Source organism: Terrapene carolina, unplaced genomic scaffold (assembly GCF_002925995.2).
Source record: "Terrapene carolina triunguis isolate 2854851 unplaced genomic scaffold, T_m_triunguis-2.0 Scaffold33715, whole genome shotgun sequence".
In the NCBI taxonomy this organism is placed as follows: Eukaryota; Metazoa; Chordata; order Testudines; family Emydidae; genus Terrapene; species Terrapene triunguis.
This window is the reverse complement of record NW_020698066.1, coordinates 6,417,714-6,429,594: the sequence shown is the minus strand read 5'-3', so window position 1 is coordinate 6,429,594 and position 11,881 is coordinate 6,417,714. Positions and strand designations below refer to the sequence as shown.

General features: G+C 47.7%; 1 protein-coding gene across 1 annotated transcript in view; it reads left to right on the top strand.

Moving 5' to 3' along the window:
- LOC112117184 (acyloxyacyl hydrolase) overlaps positions 1 to 11,881 on the top strand; it is a 111,023-nt gene that overhangs the window by 85,257 nt on the left and 13,885 nt on the right. The window contains exons 17-19 of the mRNA XM_026663461.1: positions 711 to 769; positions 861 to 920; positions 2,682 to 2,778. Coding sequence (XP_026519246.1) covers positions 711 to 769; positions 861 to 920; positions 2,682 to 2,778 — 216 coding nt within the window. The remainder of the gene's footprint in view (positions 1 to 710; positions 770 to 860; positions 921 to 2,681; positions 2,779 to 11,881) is intronic.

The following is an 11,881-nucleotide window of genomic DNA, read 5'->3' as shown; positions in this document are numbered from 1 at the left end:
ATGATGAATGTCAGAGGAAGTCTGCCTGGCGTTTAAGTTAGTGTTTGAATTCGCTCACCCACGCAGATGTATACATTTCCTTCTATGACAGGCAAATGGTTTCTACCTTTTAAAGATAACCTTTCTACGGTAAACGTGAAAACAGTGCTTACCCAATCGCCTTCAGTCTTCCTTTTGGGTTTGAAATGGCTAAATTTGTTTGGAGAGCGAAAGAAGCGGTAATGGATAAAGCATCAGTCATTCGCCCTGGAGATTTGAACAGACTATTATATGACTAAGCTTGCATGGAGGTTGAATTGCCTGTGGAAGGAGGGGGAGGCGTAGGTATGTGGGAGAACGAAAACAGTTCCTGAACAATGAGGCTGAGATAACTGGCATTACGGAAAGTTCATGCTGCTGTTGCTGTCACTGTACCTGGGGCAAAATCCTGGGTCTTGCAGGATATGAGTAACTCTCGTTGACTTTAGTGGGAATTACTTGAATCCTGAAGGTGGAAAATAAGCTTCTATTCCCCTTACCAATGTGAGTAGTTCTACTGAGTGGGATTATTCATGCAAGTAAAGTGAGCAGGATTTGATGCCTGATCTATAAACTTTCAGTTCCTCTTAGCCTACATGGTACAAAGACTTGGTAACCAGGTACAGTAGTGGGTTTCAAACAAGAAACATTGGACTTAAAATATGAAACGCTAAACACTTTTTTTTTTCTAGGTCAGCTAAATAAAGATATCACATATGAACAAATGTATTCATTCCTAAGTTGTCTTCAGGTAAATTTTCCTCTTCAAGTTTTCCTCTTTAAATATCTCTTTTTTCCCTGTCTTATCTATCACTGAAACAGTATTTTGTTTGATCACACAGATCAGTCCCTGCAATGGGTGGATGTCTTCAAACGAAACCCTCCGGAACCTCACCTCAGAGGTATGTCTAAAGAAGGCAGTTTAATAATCTCTTTAGTCATCCCCTTTTTAAAGGGGGTGTGTTGGATTGTGCTCCTGGTTTTCTTTGAAGATAGGGTCCCAACTGAAAGATGTCAATATTTTTATTTTCATAGAGATGGAGGCAAGCCCAGAAAATGCATATCTGGATTTCAAACACTTCTAAAGTTCAGGGCTCTTCAGGTCTGGGATCTGGGGTTAAACAATGGAATTCAGATTTGGATTCTAGTTCTCAATATGCCCCAGACTTATTCACATGGGACATGATTTACCATTGCACTATGACACAAATATACATATTGTAACCTCTTGTTCTTTAAGAAGAGAGCTTATTTAATAAAAAGAAAAAATGCCTGCTCGGAATCCATGTGAGTGAACGGGGCAAAGAGGACAAGTAACTGTGACGACAAAATCCAACTGCATTAATTTCAGTGGGAGCAGGAGCAGGCCCTAAAGGGCCAAAGTGTAAGGTCTTTACTCAGGCAAATCCCACTGACTTAAATGCCAATTTACCTGAGCAAAGATTGCTTGAAAACTGGATTTGGCCCAAAGTATCTTAATGGGCACGGCTACACAACGTTTTCAATGCAGGTTTCTCTATAAACTATCCTAGAAACCTGACCCTACAACTGGCAAATGAATCATCTGAGGGCCACAAAATGTTAGCCTCTTACTTTCTCTAAATGTACAAATATATTTGAGGTTCTCTCCCCTCAGTGGCTTGTCCACACTGGCAGCTGTGGGTGTATTTGTGATAATGTTTCTATTCACTAGACAATAATGATGGCCCCAATTTTGAAAAGATTTGCACACGTGCTTACCTTTATGTGCTGTGAGTAGTACCATTGACCATCAATGCACATAGTTAAGAACACACAGACGTCTTGGCAGAATCCGAGCCTATGCCTTTTTATAAGACAATACAAACTCTCAGTACATATCTGTTGTCCAGGAACTATTCATGTGCCTGCAGGTCAACATGCTGAGCTCTTGTCTGAAAATAACTTTGTACATTCTTACCTAAACTGTGCACATTAAATGATGAGATTCTGATCTCCATTATGGTGGTTGAAATCACATTGGAGATACATGAGTTAGTTGAAGTCCACTGAAGTCAATGGAGTTACTCTGGATTTACTCTGCAGTAAGGGAGATCAGAATCTGGCCAGGGATATGGCATGCAGGTACTGCACCAGCAGCATGGAAATGGGCAATGTACAGGGAAGGAGAGAACTTTGCCTATATAAGGAATTTCAATTCTCTGCAAACTGTAGGAGGGAGGAAAAGGGCCTCCAAAATGAGGGTTCTAAGCCATGGTCTACACTACAGAGTTAGGTCAATGTAAGGCAGCTTGTCGGCCTAACTATGTCAGTGTACACACTACTGCCTTGCGCCCGCCAATGTAAATGCCCTACTACACTGATATCATAACTCCATCTCCCAGAGAGGCGTAGGGCTTATGTCGCTGTAGTTAGGGTGACGCAGTGTTCATGTAGACACCGTGTTACTTACATTGGCTGTTGGCTGTCATTCTTGTCAATTTCACAGCTCCAAAATTGACAAGAAAGCCCAGGGCTGGTGGTGGGCTCCAGCTAGAGCCCGGCTGCCTCCCATCCCAGCTCCCCGCTCAGGGAGCTGAGAAGCCCAGACGGCTGCTCCCCCCACATTGGTTACAAAAGCTGAACCCAAGTGAAGTGGTGTCAGTGGCAGTGAACATCTCATTAATTCCTTGGTTTTTTTCCAGAGAGCTTTACAGCTTTCCAATGTCCTGAAAGAAATAGCGAGATCTGAGATGTTTGCCAATTTTGATATTTTCTACATGGATTTCCCACTGGGGAAAAGTAAGTTGCATTTTATACTATTCAACAAGCATTTAGATAAGAACGGGACAAACAGCTTTAATATCCTTCTTATTTTTAGTGCTGTACAGTGAAAATAGCAGCACAGTCATTCAACCAACATGGACCTAGTGATAGGGTTGATGGTCACGTGAGGAGACTCTTCTTAGTTCCTCATCCTAGTTCCACTGCCTCTGTGTGATGTGTGTGTTGCGGGGGTATAAAATATGGGACATTATGAAACTCTCAGAGGAGCCTGAGAGGTCCCACACAGGGGAAATAGCAGTCAGCCTGCAGCATTCTGAACAGCTAGAATTGCACTTAGAGTAAGCAGCACTTTTCATCCAAACATCTCAAAGTGATTTACACACAATAATAAATTAAGCCTTACAGCACATCTGTGAGATACAGCAGGCAAGCAGAGGCTACTGACCATTAACTGGGTGATGAGAGAGCATTCTCTGTGAGGATCTCTCGGTCCAGGAGCAGGCTTCTACCCCAGGTCTGAAGTATTCCAAGTCTATTGACTTGCAGGGAATGCTGCAGGACACATCTATCTATGCAGGCTGCTACAGAGGTGAGCTTTGGAGAGGAATCAAACGCGGGGAGGAGAGGGAAGTTTGGTGCTCTGCAAGTGATCGAATTTTGTAATGTATGGCATTTGCATCTCAGCCCTTGGAGAGATGCCCATTTTTCATTTTTGTACATATCTAATAGTAATAACAGAGGTTCTTCAAGCCGAGTGTCTGCATATTTGTTTTAATAATGAAGAAATTAAGACTCAGAGAAAGTAAGCATTTACCCAAGCTCCCAAAAGCTGTTGGGGGCCTGGGCATAAATACAGGATGGAGGGGGGGAAGGAGGCATTCCTCTTCTGTTGGGATCAGGGGAACTTGAGGGGAGCACCAGAGGGGCAAGAGGGGCAGCAGCAGCGAGAGGCGTGTGTACAATTAACTGCTTGTCCCCCTCAACTTTAAGGCCAAACTTCCTCCAGTGATTAGAGGTACTGTAAGGCTGGCAAGGAAACTGAAGTTTCCCAGCTTTCCAATCCTCTGCCCTCCCCACTGACTTTCCTTCTCAGTTTAATATTTCTTCTCTATTGTGGTTACATATTGTAGAAATAGCATTTCTGTTTTTAAAATATCCTGATGTAATGCTTTATTAAAAACCTACACAATCATTTTTTAACAAAAAAAAAAAAAAACCCTCCATGGAGTTGGCTGCCGGGCCAGATGATTCTAATAAAAAAAAATTGCTGTTTATACTGTGGTACACCAGATTTTCTAGGTTGGAGTTTATCATTGTCTCTGTACGCCTGAGATTGCACAGATGGCCATCATGAATTATAAAATATTATATTGCTTGACAGGCTTTTCATTGCATTCTCTGGGATGAACAACTCCTCAACAAAATTGTCTTTTTCAACCAGCTTTCGTCTCCTAAATAACACCGACTATACTCTCCAAAGTAAAGTGTTTTAACAAACGAATCTTACCACCTATGGTATTTTTATATGAGCACAGGGCCAGATTTTGAAAGAGTTCAGCATCTCGTTTATTTCGTTGCTTAAATAGGAGCTGATCACTTTGGAAGATCTTGCCCTGATTGTAGGTGCTGAGCTCTTTTGAAAATATGGGTGGGATTTTCAAAAGTATCTAAGGCTCAGATCCTCAAAGGTATTTAGGCACCTAACTCCCATTGATTTTCAGCCCACCCGGGACCCTGAGTATGTGTTCGAGTGGCTAGCCTGTGCTCCCACCGCTTCACTGCTATTGTTGTTCAAGTTAGCTGGATCAAAGCTAGCTCAGGAATTCTACAAACGCTGCTGTCACACCTCTGATTGCAGTGTAGACATACCATGATGCTTTCTTAGAGAATTCAGGACTGTGAGTCACCTTGTTACCCGGCGGCCCCATCGAGAAAGGGACTTGTTGGAGCTAAACTGTGTGTCAGCTCCCTGACACTCTGTGATGGGATCCCTGGGGTACAACCCAGATCTGGGGTACCGCTGTGCCTCCGTAACTATCCATCCTGGGCTTTCTCTCACAATGCTTTGCTTGTGACAAGCAGAAAACCCCTCCAGGCACTGTTATCATTCAGTACAACAGCATGTGGAGCCCCACACCCAGATAGAATGCATGAACGCTCCCTGAGACACCCACGAATCACACAGTGAAAGGCACCAGCAAATCTCCCAAGCCCCCAGCATTGTACTCCCAGAATAAACCATCTTGCCCTGGCCAGTGTACGTTTATTACCCAGTCTGCCTATCCCTCAATGTGGAGAGGACACACACTAGCTTTTGTAAACTGAGCTGAGATTTCCCAAGCACTTCAATCAAAACACACTGTTTTAGGTAAAATATTTATTAACTACAGAAAGATAGATTTTAAGTGATTATAAGTGGTAGTCACAAAAGGTCAGAGATAGTTACCAAAGAAAATAAAAGGTAAGCACACAATCTAAATCTTAAGCCTTAATAGACTAAGCAATATTTGGATCAAGCAATTTTCTCCCCCCACAGGATGTTACAGTTCTTAACAAACAGGCTTCCCCTTTAAGCTTGGGAACAGTCTCCTCAGTTCAAGTCTTTGTCTTCCCAGTGTTCTTATTGCTTCCAGTGTAGGTGCGGGAGAGAAGGGCCAAAGTGTGATGCCACTGTCCCCTATTTTATATCCTCAGTCCATGTGCCTGGAAAACACTAGCCCAGACATGTCCTGGTGGGCTTTGCTGAGTCACAGTGTTGAGCAATCCCCCATTGTGTGATGCTCGTATAGCTCTCATACAGCATTATAAATCCCTTGTTTACAACTTCCTTGTTGATTAATGGTCACTTAACACCCTCCTGGTAGTGGGTCACCACGCTTGTTGTTGCTGGGAACTAGCAGTAGCAACTCTCAAACGTACAACATATTTCAGTAACAATCATAGAGCAAAAATCTCATAACTTCACTAACACACTAACTTTATGCATATTTGTACAGAACAATGCATTTCAGCAGATCATGAGTTTTCATATGTTATCTTACATGGCATGCTTTGTATGAAATATATCATAATTATATGACAGGGATGAATATGGGAGTTGCAGGGGGTTGCTTTGAGATACAGAATGCCACACACTCCCTTCTGTTAGGCTCCCAGACCTTCTCCTCAGAAGGTCTGCCTGTCTTTACTCTGCCTTGCAGGTTAAGCTCAGATGTACTCCAATCCCCAAACCTCCTTAAAAAGCATTCCCCTACAGTTCCTAGCCCCTGTCATTGGACACTCACAGAGATGACCAAGTCTGCTGTCTCAAAGAGACAGTGTATACACCAGCCTGTTAGCTCAGCTGAAGAGTCTCCCATTAATATATTGCACTGAGATGAGCTTATAGGAAAACCAAGAATAGGTTTATTTAAAAAAGAGCGGAGATTTAAGTGATGCTAAACAAAGGTAATAGAAACAGAAAATGGCTACAGATAAAACAAAAGTATAACATGCATAAAACTTAACTGGCTACAATCCTTGTCTAAAGCAGTTTCTCACCTAAAGCCACCTCTCAACATCACCAGCCCACATGGCTGGGGATCCACCATTCATGGATACAAAAGGCACTGATCTCTTTGTTCCCTCAGTGATGGATAACCACAATGTCTTCTTTCCCCTCTTCTTATTGTCCAGTAATCCTTTGAAAAATATTCTTGTTCTTTGTTAATTTGCTTCTCCTGTTAACTTTCAGATGCAAATGTAATTCCCATTGGCTTTGGCCTGCCCTGCGTCATTTACATTCCAGACCTAGGCAGACATGCAAATCAACACGCCTTTGTCTGGGACAAATTTGTTTACCAGCCCTGCTTGGTTACATGGTTTGAGCATGTTTTTAGAACATGCATAATTTCCCGTACATACATCAAACAATGATTATGATGACCTGTATGGTATATGTTTTCATTTGATACCTCACATAACATTCTGTATAGATATGGGGGCCTCATTAGCCTGGAGAGGACCAGGTTAAGGTCCCATGTGGGAACAGGCTGTCTGATCTGGGGATATAGCCATTCCAGACCCTTGAGGAACCAGCCAACCATAGTTTTGGTGAAGATGGCGGGTCCAGACACTCCCGGGTGGAAGGCCGAGATAGCAGCAAGGTGTACTTTATGGAGGATGCTGCCAGGCCTCACTGTTTCCAGTGCAGAAGGTACTCTAGGATGAGAGGTACAGGTGCCTGAAGAGGGGGTGTACAATGCTGGGCACACCAACAAGTAAACCTTTTCCCCTTTGCCAGAAATGTGGCCCTAGTGGAGGGCTTCCTGCTGCCGAGTAGGACCTCCCTTACCCCTGTTCCGAGCACAGCAGCTTCCTGGGGTTCAGCCATGAAGCTTCCAAGCCATGAGGTGGAGGGACCATAGGTCGGGGTGATGAAGACGACGATGGTCCTGAGTGATCAGTTTGGGGAGGAGTGATCAGGGCGTCCACTGACAGTTCCAGGAGTGTGGTGTACCAGTGCTGTCGAGGCCACGCTGGTGCCACCAGAATTATCTCTGCCCCATCCCTGCGGACCTTGAGAAGCACCTTGTGCACGAGAGGGAATGGGAGAAAGGTGTAGAGCAGGCGGCCTCCCCAGGGTAGCAGGAATGCGTCCGTGAGTGAGCCTGGGCTGTGTTTCTGGAAGGAGCAGAACATTGGGCACTTCCTGTTGTTCCAGGTGGTGAACAGCTCGACCTGGGGAAACCCCCACCTTTGGAAGATGAAGTGTATGACATCCGGCCGGATGGACCACTCGTGATTGCAGAAAGACCTGCTGAGGTGGTCGACTAGTTTGTTCTGCATTCCTGGGAGATAGGACGCTTCCAGATGAATGGAGTGGGCTATGCAGAACTTCCACAGCGGGAGGGCTTCCCGACATAGGGGAGAGGACCAGGGCTCCACACTGCTTGTTGAGGACCAGGGTTCCACACTGCTTGTTGATGTAAAACATGGCAGTGGTGTTGTCCGTCAAAACTGCTATGCACTGACCTTGTAGTCAGACCTGAAAGGTCTGGCATGCTAGTCGTACCGCTCTGAGCTCCTTGATGCTGATATGGAGGGAGAGCTCGTCCTGCAACCAAAGGCCCTGCGTTTGGAGGTCTCCCAAATGCGCACCCCATCCCAGAGCTGACGCATCCATTACCAGGGACAAGGAGGGCTGAGGGCTGTTGAAGGGGACTCCTTCGCACACTGCCCGAGGGTCAAGTCACCATTGGAGGGACTTGAGTACTTGCTCCAGCACCATGACCACTGAATTCAGGCTGTCGCATCCCCGGCATCCCCACCTGGAATGGCCCGAGCCTCAGTCTGGCATGCCGGGTCATGTACGTGCAGGCTGCCATGTGGCTGAGGAGACTCAGGATCCCCTTGTTGTAGTGGTCGGTTACTGCCTGAGGCCTTGAATGATGTACATCATGGCTTGGAATTGGGACTCCAGCAAAAGTGCTCTTGCCTGAACCGAGTCCAACACCGCCCCGATGAACTCTATTCTGTGGGTCGGTGATAAGGTTGACTTGTTCACGTTGAGGAGGAGACCCGGTCTCTCGAAAGTGGATCTGACCAATTGAACTTGAGACTCCACCTTGGTTTTGGGGATTAGGAAGTATCGGGAATAGAATCCCTTGTCCCTGAGCTCCTGAGAAACCTTCTCCACCACTCCCATGGCGAGGAGCACCCACACCTCCTGAATAAGGAGCTGCTCGTGAGAAGGGTTCCTGAAGAGGGACAGGGAAGGGGGGGGAGGGAGGGGTGGAGCAGAATTGGAGAGAATATCGCACTTCTACCGTATGGAGAACTCAGCGTTCCGAAGTTATTTGGGACCAAGCACGGTTGAAGTGGGACAGATGATTTAAGAAAGATGGGGAAGGATCCGGAATTGAGGCTGGTGCACTTTCAAAAGGCCTACTTTGAACGTGACGATGGTTTAGTCAGGACTTGGCCCTGCCCGGGCGGGGGGTGGGAAGGCTTGCACCTGCCATTCCTGCCCCTTCTATAAAAGTCCTGCCTTGGCCAAGGAGGGTAGGAGCACTGCGATGTTGCTGAGGCTTGAAATGATTTCGTTGGGTTGCTGGGGTGTGCATACCCAAGGATTTCATGATAGCCCTGGAGTCTTTTTGGGCTATGCAGCCTGGAGTCAGTCTGCTCTGCAAACAGACCTGCCCCATCGTAAGGCAGGTCCTGCATAGTCTGCTGAACCTCGGGCGGGAGTCCCGGAGCCTGCAGCCATGAGCTACGCCTCACGGCAATACCGGGACAAGGTGCACGCCGCTGAGTCTGCAGCATCCAGTGAGGCCTGTAATGAGGTCCGTGCCACCGCCTTGCCCTCCTCCACTATTGCGTCAAACTCCTCGCTGGACTCAGTTGGCACCAGCTCCTTAAACGTGAGCATCGAGTTCCAGGAGTTGAAGCTGGATCTGCTCAGAATTTCCTGCTGGTTGGCAATCCTGAGTTGCACCCCCCCCCCCCCCCCCCCGGTGGAATAATACACTTTGCGCCCAAATAAATCCAGGCGCTTGGCATCCTTAGACTTAGGCACTAGGGCTCGTTGTCCCTGTCTCTCCTTCTCATTTACCGCAGCCACCACCAATGAGCAAGGCTGCGGGTGTGTGAAGAGGTATTCGTTTCCCTCAGAGGGGATGAAATATTTTCTCTCCACACCCTTCATGGGAAAGGGATGGAGGCCAGAGTCTGCCAAATGGTCTTAGCATTGGCTTGTGTAGTTTTGATGAGGGGTAGAGCCACCCTCGACGGACCTTCCAGGGCCAAGATGTCGACCATCGGGTCTTCTGACTCTACCACCTCCTCAGCCTGCAGGCCCCTATTTCGCACCACCCTGCGAAGGAGGTCCTGGTGGGCACAGCTGTCTATGGAGGGTGGTCCAGAGTTGGAGGTGCCCACAACCGCCTTGTCCGGGGAGGACGATGAGGAGGGTAATGGGAGAACAGGGCCCTCTTGGTTCCCAGGGGCCTCCTGTCCCTCAATTTTGGGGTCAACCACACCTGTATCAGGCTTAGGAACTGGGGTTGGTTCCAGGGGAGGTAGTGCAATCGGTACCTCCTCAACACCCAGAGGGGTGGGGCGACTGGCTGATGCCTCCGGCACCCTTGGTTCAGATGTCGCTGAACAGGAACCTTTGGATTGGTGCCCTCGGCCTGGTGGTACGCCCACGGGATCCAAAATGGCCACTGCATTGGTCCCTGCCACTGCACAGGCTATGGCCCTGCCCCCACATCAGATCTTCCACAGCCCAACCGATGCCGGCCCCACTCTGAGTATCTAGACCTCGTCTCCAAATTCAAAGATGGGGAACGCGATGGCCAGGGTGGTGCCGAGTGGAGCTGGACTGGGGAGCAGTGGCACGAGGCTGGGAAGCAGTGCCATGACCTGGAGCGGTACCATGAGTGGGGTCTGTGTGCGGACATGGACCAGTGCTGGACGTGAGGATCAGTGTCGCGATCGAGAGCGCTGGCGCGACCTGGAGCAGTGCTGTGAGTCCGAGCGGCATCGTGAGTCCCAGCAGCGCCATGAGTCTGAGTGGTGCCAGGACTCTGCCAGCGGTACTGAGGGACGAAGCATCACCAGTTTGCCTCAAGACGGTGCCACACTTTGCGGTACTGGAGGCTTGGCGCCAAGCGCCGGGGACCACGGCGCCATCATGGCGATGAGGTCCCTCGCGGCCTCAAAAGTGTCTGGGGAGAATGGTAGTTCCACCTCCTCAATGACCTGGCTCAGGGAGTCCAATGGCACCGGTCTCGGTCCCCCTTGTGGGGCTGAAGTCAACGGTGCCGGCTCCAAAGTTTTCAGCACTGGGTGCTCCTCTCTGGGACGCGCCCCATTGGCCGGCTCCTCTGGGTTGGAGATCCACTCCTCCCCTTCTTCCAGTGCCACTTCTGCACCTAGTAATGGGACCGGTGCCAGGTCGATCCTGCCAGTTTCGGTGCCGGGGAGCAGCAGTGCTGTGGGTCTCTCCCAGAGTCCTTCCGCGGTGCTGTTTCTACCACTGCTGCCGGGTCACTGTGCACCAATGAGCTCAGTGTCGGGTCTTGCCACGCCAATGTGGGTTGCGGTCTAAGTGCCATCTCCATAAGAAGCTGCTTTAGGCGGAAGTCCCGCTCTTTTTTGGTCCTGGGGCGAAACCCTTTAAAAATCCTGCACTTGTCCGGTTGGTGAGCTTCCAGCAGACACTTTAAGCAAGCGTCGCAGGGGTTGCCCATTGGCATCGGCTTCTTGCAGGACTTGCAGGGTTTGAATCCTTGGGACTTAGGCATACCCCGAGTCCCCAAGGGGGAATGCGGTCGGGATGGAGGGGAAACCCCCCACTCCCAACAGCTATCTGCTGTAACAACAGAAAACCACTTAAACTGAATTTAACTAGACTAGCTAAAAATAACTGTAAACTACACTAAATTGAAAGGCGAGGGAAAAACGAGGAGAGCTTGCTAAGCAAGCAAGTCACTGCAGTTCCAACAACTGTCACTGGCAATAAGAAGGAACTAAGGACATGCCGGGTCAGCAGGGTCATATATTGAGCGCCATTGAGGCACCACTCCAGCAGGCTACAAAGCCGACCCAACAGGTGCTGCTAGGGGAAAAACTTTCCGACGACTGTGCACGTGGCATGCACACACCTAATTGGAATGGATATGAACAATCACTTGAAGAAGTTAAATTACTCACTGTCTAATTTATTTGGTTTAATGAAAAGAAGGATTACAACAAAATGAACTGTACTTTATAATACTACATCAAATAAACTAGGTAAACAAAATCAGCCACAACACATACCAATTTTATCTTGGAAATACATTTTAGAAAGTGTTCTACACCCTATACGTGTACACAGTAATATTAGCTTCCACTTGGTAAAACTGTCAATTCCCGAGTTCCCTTAAGCAGCCTGCTTCATAACAGTGATGGGCACTGACCTACTTTTTACTTTCACTGAAGTGGGTGCAAATCTCTCCTAGAATATCGAGACATTCAATATTTAACAATGGTTGTATTTTATAATTTAAAAATTGTGTTGAGAACAGTCTATAACTACGTAGATGGTAATGCCTAGCGTTGCTTGCTCAGGATGAAATTTGGGTGCTAT